This window comes from Arvicanthis niloticus, chromosome 19 (genome assembly GCF_011762505.2).
Source record: "Arvicanthis niloticus isolate mArvNil1 chromosome 19, mArvNil1.pat.X, whole genome shotgun sequence".
NCBI classification, from domain to species: Eukaryota; Metazoa; Chordata; class Mammalia; order Rodentia; family Muridae; genus Arvicanthis; species Arvicanthis niloticus.
In genome coordinates this window covers 35,998,266-36,014,761 of record NC_047676.1, presented here as the reverse complement: position 1 = coordinate 36,014,761, position 16,496 = coordinate 35,998,266, and the positions used below count along the sequence as shown (strand labels likewise).

The 16,496-nt window shown below is 39.5% G+C and overlaps 1 protein-coding gene across 1 annotated transcript in view; it reads left to right on the top strand.

The window, feature by feature from the left end:
• The first annotated feature begins 4,204 nt into the window (after positions 1-4,204).
• Positions 4,205-16,496, top strand: part of Fgf10 (fibroblast growth factor 10) — a 76,558-nt gene continuing 64,266 nt past the window's right edge. The window contains exon 1 of the mRNA XM_034523658.2: positions 4,205-5,579. Within this exon, the coding sequence (XP_034379549.1) occupies positions 5,228-5,579 (352 nt within the window). The 5' untranslated portion in view covers positions 4,205-5,227. The remainder of the gene's footprint in view (positions 5,580-16,496) is intronic.

Sequence of the window (16,496 nt, the reverse complement as noted above, 5' to 3'; positions counted from 1 at the left end):
TAAGGAGAAAAACAGAGAAAGGAGGAAGAAGAAGAAGACAGGTAATGGGTGTGGTGAAGGTCACATGTAAGGTCTGTGGCTGGCACTCCTAACTGGTCTGTCCTTCTGCGTGACTCCAGTCATTCTATAAAGTCCAAGAGTTACATTCAGTTTCAGGCTGAGTATCCTTACTTCAGAAAAGTCCAAAAGATATTTTAGTCATGCAAACTTTGCAAGGATTACCATGACACCACAAAAGAAAAATTCCAAATCTGACCTCCAAAGCTATGTTGCAATTGAAACAGACACATACTAAAGTAAATGATCCGGTTTGTGTGTGCTCATACATGAACGCATGAATGAGCTGTATCGAATGCAGTATATAACAAGCTGTACATAGGTTAGGGGAAGACTTGCCCTGTGATACCCAGCTTGACTTCATTCTCCTAACTAGCAAACCCCAGTGATACCCCACAACATCAGGATTGCTGGTATCCAGATCGATGCCTTTCTTTGCCTGTGTATGGATGCCAGAAATTCAAACTCAGGCCCTCATGCTTACACAGCACTCTGAACCGCTTAGCTACCTCCCCAATTTCCTACAATATCAAGCAAAAAGTCCTTTAAAAAATATTGACATTTATATTTGAAACATAAATATCACAGACTTGGATTCAGACTGCTTGTGACCTCGCTGTGTATATGCAGATGTTTAAAAAAAAAAAATCAACAACTCTGAAAACAAAACAAAACAAAAAAAAAAAAAAAAAAAAACTAGTTATTTTAATAAGGGATGCTCAGTTCCTATTGCCAGGCTTTCTACTGGTTTGCAAGTGTTCAATTCATACTCTCTGTGAGCTAAAAACCTCTTTTCATTTCACTCGGAGCTCTTAATTTGATGACAATAATTCTAAAGTACTGCTTCTGTACTTAGCTCAAACATCATTGATTGTGGCCATCCTTTCTAGCTATAGCTTTGGAAGAGAATGAGCAGAAAACAATGCCTTCCTACTGGCATTTCCTACATGCGAATAGAAAAACAGGCACATGCTCCTAAGGGCTGCACCATAGGTCTTAATAAAAAAAACAAGGCCTGCACATGCTGTAATTGTCAAACAGCCTGGCTGACTTTTGACCTGATTTAGCATCACATGAAGTAGCTTACTGACACGGTCAATGCCATCTCACATAATAGAGCACACATTTTGTAACTGAACCACAGACTGTGCTGGGCAGCATAAAGAGCCCAGGAAAGACATGTCTCATATATAAACTGCTCAAAGAGCATAGCTACTAAGGCATCTGGAAGAAGGCCTTCATGGGGCCTCCTTAACATGGAAGCGCCACATTTGAGAGGTCTTTACTGCTTTCTTCTCACAGTCTTGCCTTTAAAAGTTTATAACTCTTCAAATCACCGCATTTAACAACAGCTTACCTCTCTTTCTTTCAATAAAGATTTAGACTAATATCACTGGATATGCTTAGGCCATAGAAACAGAGCACGCCTTGCAAGGATCGGATGAAAGAGACAGACAGCCGTTTTTGAATAGTGAGTACCATTCTAATCTGCAGCTTGTTCTGCTCTTTCAATCTTAACAGAGAAACAATTAATAAAGGAACCCATTAAGACCTGATTATTGCAGCTTAAAAAAAAAAAAAAGGAAGGTAGAATTTCAGTCCTTTGAAGTAACTGAGAATGATTCAGGCCTCATTACAGAGATATAATCTACATTCATACATTTATGTTAGTGATTCAAATCTATTGGGAGAGATTGGATTCCGTTAAATAGCGCATCTTTCCTGTGGAACTTTTCTCAGGCTTTCTGGGGCTAAGCTAAGAGGTGACTTCACAATACAAAGTGGTGGGGGATTTAGGGATTCCACTGTGCCTCAGAAGAAAGGCAGTACAGAGAAGAAAAAGAAGAATGAGATATAATCTAAAAAGCTATGTCAGCTTTTCCTTTGGGCAGTTTAGAAAATGCCCCTCCCTGCCATCACGCTGTACAGACGAGAGGCAAACAAGACTCTGGGACTCTCAAACATTGCACCTGCCGCTGGCAAGTTTTAATAGGAAAATTTTGAGAATGCCCTTTACCTCATTTGTAGGTAGAATTCAAGTCAAACTTTAAGCTAGAAAATCTGAAGAGCTTTGGCTGGGGGTGGGGAGGTGTCTGGAGGAGTTCGGGCATTGGGCTGCAGGAGTGCCTGGTGTGAATTAAAAAAAAAAAAAAAAAAAAAACCCACTCAAGTTGGCATCAGAAATGTTGGTATCCAGTGTAAAGAAACCCCAAACTAATTACTTCCTGTGTTTCATAATTTTTCACAAAAGAATCTTTATTGTATGGTTCCATCAAACATATTTTTTAAATGTAATTTCAATGAGTTGTCAGTCCAAACATTTGAATTCCCCATTCTTTGAGAATGAGACTTAGAAACCCTTAGAACCCCTTAGAAACTACCGATGCCTTCACTTGTTTGTCTGCTCAGGTATAAAACCGTGAAATGGGAAATTGAAATTATCACTGTAGGCTCATTTTTCAATATTCATTCTTTAATTAAAGAAGCAAGACTTTGACGCATGCTCTTTATTTGCTTAACTTTTCAGTTAATAGCTTCAGAAATCATCTAATCATATTAAAGTTAGAAATCTGCTGTGATGTTCGTCACGTTGTTGAAATCTTTTGAATGAGCATTGCAGTGAGTTGTAAATAATGCAATTAAGAATCCCGATTCTGGAATTAAGTAGTTCTATTTCAAAGGCAGTGAACACACAGAAAAAAAAAAAAAAAAAAGGAAGAGTGTGCCTTATGCCTTCAAGCCATTCTTCAAGTCACTAAAATGTATTTGGGGAATCATTAACAACGTCTATCTCTAGGACTTTTAAATTTCGATTGTCTTTCCCCAGTTCCCAATGAGGACTGAAACCCAGTGCACATGACAGGGTTCCTGACTTTCGTGTGCAAGCTCCTTTTATAAATTCTTTCTGAATCACTGTGCCAGTTGCTAGCTCTCAAGTTCACCTTGAAACGCCTGCATCTTACTCAGCCATTTAAGTTAAATCATGTGAAATCGCCACCACCATATGATACTGACCATTTGTTTTACTTAGTCAGAACACATGTCTAACTGCCTCCCACGATAGAGTAGTGTATGCTCATGCAATTCTTCTAACCAGTCGTTCCCTAGTTTAGATATTTTTTCTAAGGAAATGATCTTCTGGGACTCAGAACTCAGGTAGGAATGGGTTGTTACAATAGCTCCTTCTTTGTGCCTTTTGGTTCTGGGCAATAGCTTCCTGGTCTTGTGCTGACTTCTGTCTGTGTCTGGGTTGAGAGCTCCTTTCTGAGAGTAGAGGTAAAGTTGGGGGTTGGTGTGCTCAAGAGTGTTTGTGGAAGATCGGTAGGTAGTGGGGCTGCATTGTAAAAAGTAGAGCCCTTTAAATGTTAAGTTTGAAGATGGGCGGGGACCTCCTCTTTACGGTAAAATGCAAAGGAAATTGCATAGAGAAAAAAAACAGGCAGCAGGGGGATTTGGTCAAACTGTGTGATAAAATCTGCGATCGCAGGAAAGTGCGTAGGCTTTGAAGTCCATGCGTGATTCTGTAAAGGACTCGTGTTACCAATTAGAAATCAGTAACTTGGGTCCCTGATTTCATTTGCGCCAAGAGAGAGGCGATGTTTAAGGGTGACGATAAATCTCCCTGAGCTTAAAAAGACAGAGAGGGCCAAAGTGTGAACTTTTTACTTCAGCAACGGAAGCGAGAAATCAATGATTCATTAAAACCCGAGACCTCCTTGGAAGCTGGCAGGAGAGGAGGAAACGAAGCTAGCTCATTATGTCTCCCTTCTCGACTTTAGCTCCTATCAGTTTATAATCTGCTCTTGGGGAGAGTTTGCCCTGAGCATCCTCTTCTGCCTTCTCCTCAGCCCTCTTCCCTGATCTGGAAAGCAGAAACACATCCACACACAAAAGCCAAGCTCCAAACTATTTTCACAGCCAAAAGGGAAAGAAAGAAAGAAAGAAAGAAAGAAAGAAAGAAAGAAAGAAAGAAAGAAAGAAAGAAAGAAAGAAAGAAAGAAAGACAGAAAGAAAGACAGACAGACAGACACTGGAAAACAAGTGAGCAAGGGGCTCCCTGTAGGGGAGGGGAGTGGTTCCCGCCGGAGGGCAGCAAAATTCGGAAAGCACGCGGACAGCTCGCGTTGGTGGCCAGCGCTGTGAGCCCAGGACGCAGGAGCCGCAATTAGCTCGAGCTGCAGGCTGCGGGGCGGCTGCGCCCACCGAGGCAGCGAGGAAGGGACCCGCAGCCCCCAGCTCAGAGCAAAGGCATCGCGCACTCCTCTCGCCCAGGCTCCCCCCGCCCCCCCCGCCCCTTCCCCCCTCCCTTTTCTCTGGCGTTCCCAGCAGCTTAGGGTTTCAGATGTCCCACCGCCGTTTGACCCCCTCCCCCCTTCTCCACCCCTGCAAATGAGGTTTGACCAGCAGAGGCAGAGCCCACCTCTGGCTGAAAAGCACTGACATTTAGACTCCAGGCTTCAACCTGTTTACAAGCGGCTTTCCAAGGGACTTGGAGGTGGAGGGAAGGGCCAAACAAAACACCAGCCGCCAGCCGCCCCCCAAACAAGAAGTGGCTTTCGGGAGACTTCACATCAACAGGCACCACCAAAAAGAGAAAGGAAGGAGAAGAAAACAACAGCGCCTGGGCAGCTGCCTCCAGTTCTGACAACTCCAAAGAGACACACTTTTTAAGTGGCCAGCAGGCTGGGACTCTGCAGAGAAGGACCAGAAGGTGCCAACCGCAGAGGGGCGCAGATGTCTTCCTGCACCCCCACCCCACCCACTTTGGGTTTTGTTCACCGTCCTGTCATCTGTTTTTCAGACCTCTTTTGCATCTAACATGGTGAAGAAAGGAGTGAAGAAGAGAACAAAGTAACCCCCGGGGAGAGCGAAGAGCTCTGGTGACCGACACCACCAGTTCCTACTGCCGCGGCCACCCACGTCCACTGTTCACCCTGAGACTGGAGAGACAGAGACGCAGGCAGCGGATCCGAGAACGGAGCGAGGACAGGCAGCCGGCCCTTCCGAGGAGTTATGGATGTTGGTGCACTCGCTTCTGACCAGATCCGTACCCAGAGGGAGCTAACCAGTAGCCACCACCTCCAGCTGTCTCTTTGCCTCGCACCAGGGCTTACCCTTCCAGTATGTTCCTTCTGATGAGACAATTTCCAGTGCCGAGAGTTTCAGTACAATGTGGAAATGGATACTGACACATTGTGCCTCAGCCTTTCCCCACCTGCCGGGCTGCTGTTGCTGCTTCTTGTTGCTCTTCTTGGTGTCTTCCGTCCCTGTCACCTGCCAAGCTCTTGGTCAGGACATGGTGTCACCGGAGGCCACCAACTCTTCCTCCTCCTCCTCTTCCTCCTCCTCCTCCTCGTCCTCTTCCTTCTCCTCTCCTTCCAGTGCGGGGAGGCATGTGCGGAGCTACAATCACCTCCAAGGAGATGTCCGCTGGAGAAAGCTGTTCTCCTTCACCAAGTACTTTCTCAAGATTGAGAAGAACGGCAAGGTCAGCGGGACCAAGAAGGAAAACTGTCCGTACAGTAAGTAACAGATGCGTGCTCCTCTCCTTCCAATTATCCACCCCCATCCCACGCGGGGAGGGGGGGGGCAGAATCTGTTCCAGATGTGGCCAGCTAAATATTTATGTCCCCAACCCCTGTAAAATGATGAAGTGGAATACTTTCACACTAAATCAGCCCCCTCCTGAGTATACATTGTACGCAGCACTCCCTCAACCGTGTAAGCCTCCTCCACATCTCTTGCAGCCCTATTCCTGATCTCTCTAGTTTGTCACTCACAGGATCACTCCTGGTGCTCTAGAGTTGTTGCTGCTAAGGAGATGCCCCAGTCTGTCTCCAATGCCTTCCCCCCCATCTCACGCAGAGGTCTCCTTTCCCTCCCTTCTGGAAATGGCTCAAGTAAACACATTTTGTTTCTTTTCGCTGGCAATCTTAAGAGTTTTGGGATAGACTCCTCAAGCTGAAAATAATTATCCAGTGTCAATTATAGGAGCTTTATGGGAACTTTAAGGGAGAAAAGTCACTTCCACTGTCCCCTGGTCCCCAGCAAAAGCCCCACCACTTCTAGATAGAAGCCAAAGAGTTTATTTTCCCTGGTTTTGATTTTTTTTTTATCCCCCTCCTTTTGGGTCCTTCATTTCGGTTTGAGTGATTGCAGTCCATGAAGTTAGTTTTTCGGGCAGCACCGCTGCTATTTGTCTCCTGCCTGCCTTCTCTTGGTAACATGATGCTCTTGTCTGCATTGTCAATAGCATATGCGCTGCTTTGTGGTGTCTTGTTGTACTGTTTCTTCTGAAACCTCTCATATTGCAGAGGCATAGTACTACAGCATTGTAAACATCTGGGACTGGATTCACGCAGACCTCACACAAATTTCATTGTCATCCTTTTAGTTTCAAAGTAAAAGCCCAAGTCTGTTTCCAAGGCTGTATCCCATAGGGCGAGGTTGGTCTCCCCAGCACACATTCTGCGGGGAATCCTTGGATCTCTTTCTCTCCTTTTTCCTTTCTCTCTGGTCTTTCTTTCCCTTCCGATTTGTGAGGGTGGGGGTTGGGAGGTCGGGGGTGGGGGCTGAAAGGGGAGGAAGAATGGGGAGAGAAGGGGTGGATCCCGTGTCTCTTCTTGAATCAAACCAGCCAAGGCAGATTATTCTGTTGGTTTCCTTTCCTGGTTACTTTCAAGTGCTGAGACTTAGTCATCCTCCATTGATTGTTATTTGAAAGAATCCCAAGGCTATGTAATGGCACACTGAAGACAGTAGACAATGACATTTAAACATCTTTAATGACCACTTGGCGTTATCTCTTTGGTAAATTCCAAGTCACCTTCCAAGGGGAACTTTTTATGTTAGTTCTTTGGGAATTCTGAATATACGTCGGCCAGCAAACTTAAATATATGAGTCATCCATTTCATAAGTTTTGACTGAGAGTATCAGGTCCTGATGAAAGTGACAAATGACCAGAATTAAGCATTTTCTTTTTCAATAAAGATTACAGGAATTAAGACTTAAGTTTTCTTCTCGGAGAACTTACCAACAACCAACATTAACTTTTGCTAGTCTTCACTTGCTTTTATCCTAATGGCTTGTTAAAATTAGCAGTGCGTTTATGAGCAATACATTTGTAGAAGCATTTGAAAGTAATCTATGTTAAGTTTAGTATTGGAAATATTAAATACCTTATTACACACACATATGTATCTCATTCTGATGCTTAGAAAGTAGCTGAAATGGTATTAGTAAGGATGATTACCCCTCCTTGAAAGTCTGTCGCCATCTGAGTGCTATAGATTCTATAGATAGCCTTTATGGTTTGATTACCTAATTTAATACTTCTAAAGTGGTGGTTGTACCCAGTTAAAGGAAGAACTAACCTTGGGGTTGCAGGATTTTTTTTTTTTTTTTCTTAATCCCCATGGACTGACTTCTTTTAGTTCATATGGAAAACATGAAGAAATCGAGTAAAATTTCTAAGTTTTAATCTTCAGGTTACTTTCCTCTTTTTGATATTTTGATGGTAACTTAATCTCATTGTTGCTTTAAGTGTTTTTTATGTGATGTAATGATCAACCTGCAGCTATTTAAGTTTATGATACTTAGATGACTATTTTGCAAAATAATGATTCCTGTGTCATGAACTACTTAGCAAAATGACTCCCGGGGACCAAATTGAGTTTTATTTTTACAATATGAACTATCCCAAATGAGAAAATTATGCAACTTTTATTGCATAAACAAGGGCAGCAAATTTTCACCCTAACATTTTTTTTAAATAGGCATTATCTTTTTCTTGTGGAAGAACATATACTAATTACTAATACTCTCTTTGCAAATTATAAGTTAAATATATGAGACAACTGTCTTAATAGCTTAAAAGGGAAAAAGGGTGGTTATATTGCTAAATATTGTCAGACCATAACTAATTTAAGCTTTCCAAGAACATGTGTATCAAAGCATACAAGTGAAAAATGCAGATTGAAAAGGCCTTAGTTTCACACGTGGCCCAGGAACTAGAATGCTGCTGTCATTTCCAGCTGGGCTGATTCATCTGAAATGTGTGGTATCATTAAGATATCATTTAAATATTCCATAATTGCACATAAGGGTCATTTGCCACACCCACAGGGTAGCCAGCCAGTCAGCCCACCAAATAGAAGCCTGTTAAATATTAAGATATCTAATCTCTGAAGAGTGTTAGTTTCTTGTCTAAAACCACATTTCAATACCATTTCCCTAAAGAAGATACTAATTAGTCTCAGTACACAAAGCTGTTCTTTTGGGGTTTGCTTATTTTAAGACTAATTTTTTGTTGTTGTTGTTACAATTGACCCCCTGTGTCATTGTGGTTAGAATACCATCACAGCTTACCTAAGGGCTTATATGTTTGTGACGCCTTGGATAGTTGAACAGCTGTTTCACTGGCTCACTGCCAGCAAAATGCTTACAAAGAGGAAAAAAGGAACTCACTCACAATATCGCAAAATGATTTTTTTTTTTAACTTCTTGCCAACCCCCCTCCCATGCTAACACCCTGTTTTGAATAGTTCTGAAGTTTTGACACATGTTAAAGAAGCTCTTCTCTAATTGAGTGATTACTATAGCTTTTTTTTTTTTTTTTTTTTCTTCCTTAGGAAGTCCGTAGGGGTGTATATTTTCTTTGCTCTGTGCTATTGTATGGAAGTAGAATAAAGAGAGTAGGGGTGACTTATGTTTCTCCTGCTGGAAGACTGAGAAAGCTTGAATAATTGAGAATGGCTATGGCGTGTCTGTCACTAGATATGTGCAGGCTCATTTAGGTTTTGTTTTATCCTTCCTTACATCGAGAGCTTTGCCCTTGAAACATTACCACTCAGCTCTAGTTCTGACCTCCTAGAAAGGCTGGATACAGCTGTTAGGTCCCTTTGCAAATGAGACTGGTTGACTTATTTCTGAACATGAGTAAAACAGCTGTGAGTTTCCCCCATGGTTGTCACTTGAAGGAAAGAAGAATCCAGCAAAAGGAAAATATATCCTGAAACTAGAGACAACTAAATAGATATTCCCAATTCCCAGAGCTTATGGGCCTTTTTGAGAGAAAGAGAAAAAGAGACAGACAAGGAATATATAGCATGCAGTCCATCTTTTCATGACACTCAATCCTTACAATAGTCCATGACTTAAATAAAAATTATGCACATTGGAAAGGATGAAAACTAAGGTTGGAATAAGTGAACTTTCAAATCACCCAGCTACAAAATGATGAAAGCATAACAGGAATCCACTACCATCTAATTATTTCTCCTTGGATGCTATAGCTCTCAGTTTATTAGACCAAGACACTAGACATCTCCTACAAACGAATCATCTAAAACTCATATTGCCTTTCACTGTGAACGCTAACACATTTCCAACTTCATTGGAAGAGAAGTAAAAGGACCATGGGGATAAAGTGAATTTTAAAAGATAATCATTGCAGACGGCCAAGTGGTGCCAGACACTGTCACTGTATCCTTCAGGTCAGGGTTCTGTCTTGATATTATGTTTGAGAATATAATTGCTCATGGACACACACAAAGCACACATACATCAATCTCACTTAATGTTAACAGAGGTCATTAGGAATACATGACTATTTAAGAAAACCCATGAATGTCATTGAATATAGTAATTGTTTACAGCTGAGGGCTGAATGCTTAATTGTTCCCATGTGCAATAAAATAATTTGATTGTAAATACCTATGGGAGCTTAGGCTGTTGCAGGAACCTCTTAACTGAGGACTGACTCTGCAAAGAGTGACATTATAGAGACTTTAAGCTGGAGCTAGTAAGAGTGCTGTAAGGTGAATCTGCAAATCAAACAGATATTTGCCTTAAAAATGATAGGTTGCGATGCTAAAAAAAAAAAAAAACACTTTAAAGGCTTGTATTATTACTCTTCAGTCAGGAATGGAGTTTATTATTGAATGAAGTTTTTAAAAAGTACTGAGGAAAGAAGGAACTACAATATTGCCTCAAGAGTTTTCTGGATTGTGTGTGTGTGTGTGTGGGGGGGGGAATCCTATGAGCAATTTATGGCTTCTGCTGGTGTCTTATTTACAATTGTGGTCCTTTCTAGAATTTGCTTGCAAAATTTATAACCAGAAACATTTACTCATCAGCATGGAGGATTTATGAAGGCAGAAGGCACTGTATTTAATGTTTACATGACACTGTCTTATTACCTTTACTGCGTTCGTACCATGTGGACCCTCCACTTTGATGGCTTTATCATAAATCCATTAAAATGCACAATTTGAGAGTTTCCTCTTCATAAACCTGATTTACAACCACTACTAGAAGAACCCAACAAACCAGTTGGCTGGAATAACATGCCGATATTGGAGGAGAATTTAGGCCCCAGTCCCTAGGTCTTGGCAAGTTCAGTAACCTGGTACCTAAAGGTACAGAGCATTCTTTAAAAGCACATGTTTCCAAAAGGATATTTAAACACATAATTTTTGAAAAAGAAGGGTCCCATTCAATCAAAGCCTGCTGTCTGCACATTTTTCTTACACTGTCACTATTCAGCTTACACATAAGCTCTTATTCTAGTACATTTCTTTAGAAATTAAATAACTTGCAATGACCATGAATAGATACTTTAAGTCCCTATACAATTACCTTAATGTTCAGAGGAAAAACCCATTTATTATCCAAATGTCTAGCTTTCCACAAACTAAAATGTAGGGGAACGGTTGGCAGCTCATTTAAAAACGGAACTTATGTTCCCCACATTTATGACCTGCCTATGGGATATCTATCTGCATCTTTCCCAAGTCTTCATGTCCATATGCTTATCAAAAATTATAGTCCAAATTATATTTGTTATCCTGCCAAAGGACAAGAATACATGAGTATTCAAGATGATTTTAATCTGTTTTAACATTAATTCTCTGAACTTTGCAATGAATAGTAATTCAAATGACAGTTTTACTATGACTGTTCCAACATTTGTCAACATTAATAGTTGATGTTTGCTTAATATAAGTTAGTGAAATATTAGCATTTCCCTTGAAGAAGTTAAAAACCTCTTGTTATTTTACAGTGAGATGAACTACAGATTTCTGTTCCTTTCCTTTTAACACAGCTTTTTTTCCTAATAGTTCAGAGATATAACAAGTTTCATTTTGTTTCAAGTACTATTTTACAAATGTATCTACACATCACAAGGTATATTACAATTACTTAAGGTCTTTTTTATTTACTGCTTGATAAAATTTTCAAACATTTTCTTTCAGATTTAAGGTGTTGACTTTTTAATATCAGCACATCTTCTCCCAATATAATTTTTACCGGAACCAGCAGCAGACACAACCAAAAATATCATAAAAGTGTGCCTTTAAAATTAGAAGGAGGGAAAATATCTGAGTTTTAAGATCCAGCAGTTGTACTCTGATTCTGAATTGATGGATACAAAATTTGGTATTATATATAGTATATTTTTGAAACTAAGAACTTAATTTTAACTGCTTTTAAAAAAAATTAATAGAAACATTCACAATATCTAAGGGGGAGCCAGATAACCTACAAAATAATGACCATCAGGGCTCCTTGCCTTTAAATCAGGTCACTTGTGTTCTTTCTTTGAACATTGTGTTCTAATTGGAACAATAAATCAAAGAAGACACTCAGAGTAGATTCTCATGTAAGGTGAATAACTGGACAGTGACTTTTTACTGCTGCTAACACGTGCATCCAATTACCATTTGATAGATTCATAGTACTGGCAGTACAGCATTACCTCATTGTATAGCTCACCTAATAATTCTTCTGCCTAAATCTGTCTACCTTTACCTATACCTAACCTGTCAGTATGTGTATTACCATTAATGAGGAACTTTCAGATGTTTGGCATGCTTCCTGCAGTGAATGATGTGATAGAAATGTTAATTTATTACCCAACTAAGCTTAGTAGAAGGTAATGTCTTGATTAAGCTGATGTACCCTAAACTTTAAATAATTAAATTAACTAGACAAACCTAATAATTCCATTACAATTATAACCTAATTCTGTAGTCTTAGTTAACTAAAAAATAAAAGACTTATTTAGAATCAGTATTATACTACAAAAAAATGTATTTTTTTTTCTTTCAGGTACCTTTTAGAACACTCACTTTCTTGATAAGCATAATTGTTGTTTTACTCTTAATTCTTAAGGTTTCACTACTGTGTTGAGACTGAGTTGCTGTCTGTGATGTTGCAACTAGACTCAAGGCTCAGTTACTTGCTAGTAGTCCTGTTTTGATGTATTCTGTGACAACTCATTTTAGAAACACTGTGAATCCCTGATTAGTTTATCACCTCTACCACTATTTTCTCTTCCAGTCTTGCTTGTTTGTTTTTAATTTATTTTTTTTTCCAGGTCCTTAAACCTACTGCATATCTTCAAAGTCAAACAAATCACCACTTAGCACCCAAGGTGGTATCCAGGGTCAGAAGCCCAGACAGATACCTTGGGTGTTAGACAGTTTATATTTAATGGATAAGAACTTCATCAGGTTAAATTGGGCAGTCACCAATAGCCTCATTATATTGAATTGCCAGCTAATTCCTCCTTATCCCAGCCTCCAGGCCAGGTTCTTCTAAGCTCTGCTTACACTAAAGGGGGAAAGACCCTTACTTGAACATCATTTTATGTTTGATTTCCACGGGAAACTCTTTACCAAACACCCATTTCTAACATTTTGTTTTCTACCCTTTTAACAATTTTTTGCATGTGCGCTGCTCCCTCGACCCTCTGCTACCTTTCTTACCTTCATAACTTCTCCTAAACCTACATAAAGGAAAACAAAGATAATTTAAGAATGAATGTTTTCTATCTATGTAGGAGGACATAGATGGTTTGGAGCTATTTGATACTCCCAACTTTCAGAACATCACAAAGATTATCAAACACCTTTGTGTAGCTTTGCCAAATGCATTTGGCTTTTAAAACAACTAAATCTATACCCTTGTTAATTCTGGTTATTGGTGAGAAAATACATCAGAGAAGTATATCTCGATTAGGAAAATTTTTGAAACACTGCATAGCAGTTACAATCCCCAGCCATATAGAAGTGTATTCATATTCTTCTCCTAAGAAAGCACCTCTAGGATCTACCTGTTAAATTAGAATTATTTGTTCTATAAACAGAGTCTGGCTATTTACATGCATCACATTTGTATGTTACTGAAATAATAACTAAAAGTTAAACTTTTTGAATTGTTTCTGATTTTCCAGTAGAATTAAAGAAATAGGTATTAATACTCTGTAATATGGCAAATGTGGCAACACATGACATACACATCTGCAGGGAGATATTTTTGTGACAATATTAGTAATAATACTCATTGGATTTTTCTCGGCAGTTTTAGAATGTATCTCTAGAAGGGTACATTGCATAGATGTGGAAGGAGAGTGACAAAGTTGCCAATCAGATTACAATATAAAAGCCTGATGAACAAAGATGCAGGGGACATCCAACCAGCCAGAAAGCTCTTGTAAAACAGGGAACAAAAATTCTAAGACTTGGCAGAAAAATACAATTAGAGGACCCAAAGCATGCAGGTATATACTCTAAGATGGTAGAGGTTTTCCTGGAGCGGTGAAGGCAAGAGTTTTAATTCCCTGGATAGAGTTCAGGCAAATGAGAAGCACTGCACTACAAAAGGGCTGACCTGACAAGAAAATATAACCCAACTCCTGGCATTCAACTGGATGTTAAATTAGCTGAAATGAGACCCTGTGATATAAGAGAAATCCCACAGAGGTCACCAATAGCCTGTGTATCAGCAGAAAGAAAGCTCAGACCCAAGTCTTGCTAAAGAAACTATACCTTAACGATGGAGTTTAAAAAAGCATGGGCTTTGATTCCATGTAATTAAATACGACTGTCGGGTGAAAGCGGAATTAGAAGTCACAGGTTTGATTGCAAATTGTAAGACAGGAGTGTATAGCTTTGTGCAAGGTGTCATAAGTAAAAGAACCATATTAATTTTTTCCTCCTCTTACCTACATAATAAAGATGTAAATAGAGAAACCCTTCATTAATTAACTTGCTTAATAGAAACTGGACAGTATTGAGAATGCTACAGTAAAAACTATGGGAGAAAGGAGTATGTACTAGGACTGGAAACACAGCAACTATTCTGATCTTTGTGGCTAGTGAAGGTCCTGGAGAGGTGGGGGTAAGGGAAGTGCAGCAAGCTAGAAGGCACCTTGAGCTGAGGCTTGAGCAAAGTTCACAGAAATGGGAGTTAATACATGGACAACTTAATATTATGTGCCATATATTACATCGTCATCAAGTAGATATAGTATTTTAAAGTGAATATAATACTTTCATTTTTTTCAAGGAAAAACAATAAATTTGTTACTTGTTAAATTAACCACACTAACATTAAAGAAATATCATTTTAGGCACCATACAAATCACTTGGAATTTGATTTGAATTATGATGCTCCTAATATTCTTAAGTTTGAAGAAAGAATAGAGGCTCTTCAAGAGACTGGTAACAGATATTGGAACATTGAACATCGAAGACTGACAAAGAAGGAGAACTAAGAGTAATGAAGGAGGTAGCACAGAAAAATAAAGATTACAGGATGAAAGTCAGGAAACGAAAAGTAACAATTTCTTCTATTAAATATCTCAAGTCACAGATCTGGCTTTGTACTAGGATTATCAAGATATTGTGTCTTTGCATTCATTTCCTGTCCTTTTGCTTCAACCTGTTGGGTTACTCTTTTACAAGTTTTCATCCTTGAGACAAGAGCTGAAAGAGAATAGAATGCAATACACACTCAAGGCTGAGAGGCAGAGTAGAATTATGTGAGGAGCAAGTACTAACTCAAGGAGAGATGGATGACATAAGATCCCAGTAGGAAGAGATTCTAGCAGGACATGACAGAACAGACAAGAGTAAGAATACCCCCAGAAGAGGACACTGGAGCATGCACATTCACAGTGAAAAAACAAAACAAAACAAACAAGCAACCCCCCCCCCCACCACCACCACCCAAAATGGCATTCAGGAGATAGTGCAGCGACAGAGTGAATGGCTTACAGGCTAGTGGGCACACAATACAATCTTAGAACTTGCTGTCACGTAAGAAGCAACTGTGTATACATCCCTATGTTTTAAGACTACTGTTTTTCTGTCATAGTATTACCTGGACATGGTTTTGATTTAAAGCTTACATTCTTCATTTTTAACATTTTCCCCAGTTAATTTTATCTTTTGGTTTAGTGTGTTTGTGTGTGTGTGTGTGTGTGTGTGTGTGTGTGTGTGTCTTGCTTGCATGTATATAATGTGTACCATGTACTGATCCCCAAAGAAGTCAGAAGGTGTTCGATTCCCTGTCACTGTTATAGTGAGCCACCATGTGGAAGGTAGAAACTAAAGCCAGACCACCTGCAAGACCAACAAGTGCTGCTCACCTCTGAGCCATCTCCCCAGCCCCCTCATTTGCTTTATGAAATACAGAAAAACACAGAAAGCAAGCAAACAGAAATATTTGAAAAAAGTCATTCTGTGGGCTTATAATTGGCATAATGAAAATATGTAGTTAGTAGCAAAATTTCAAGCTGGATTTAAAAAAACACTCAGAACATTTTTTTAAAGTAAGGACATGGAGCAAATCTTGATATGGTCATTAGTTTAAAATTTAAAATGTGGCCAGCTTTAAATGTTCTTATTAGTATATGGATCACTGGGAAGAGTTGTATACATAGCAGCAAATTCCCAGTAGCACTTTTGGGATGCTACGCTATACTGCCAGGCTGTCCATTTGTTCTTTTCCTATACTGTCTTAGGCTTACTAGACATAGATGATCATAGGAAATAACAACGTTGGCTACAGCTCATTATCCGGAAAACGAAATACTTCGGTATTTTTTAAACAAACATGGGTTGTGGTGCTGACAACATGTATATATATGATATCCAGCAATGAAGCTGGGTGCTTTGTAGTCAGACTTTTGGGGAAAAAAAAATCTGAATTCTGAAATGTCATGACAGTGTGATCTTGGCCAAGTTATACTATCCAAGGCTTTGCACCTGAGCAAAACATGTTACTAATAATCTTCTTTGTTATTGATACATTGATGTGCTTGTAGATTTGCAACTGTGACTGAAAATGTAAACTATAAGTATCAGACCCTGTGCAGAACCCAGAGGTGTTGGCTGTCATCAGTCTTTGATGCTATAACCAACTTGTATTGTCACAAATTACCCCATTATCTAGGAAAAGCCTTGAATTAGGTAACATTTTTAAAGTAGGTATAACATTGATAACACACTACCTAACTTTGCTTTATAGTTTATGATACATTTAATGTTTTAATCAGCTGATTGTCAAAATAATGACAGTGTAAAAGTAAGATAGTCATTGTTACTCCATGCTATTTCTGGAAGAGAAAATTAAGCCTGAAAGTGTGTC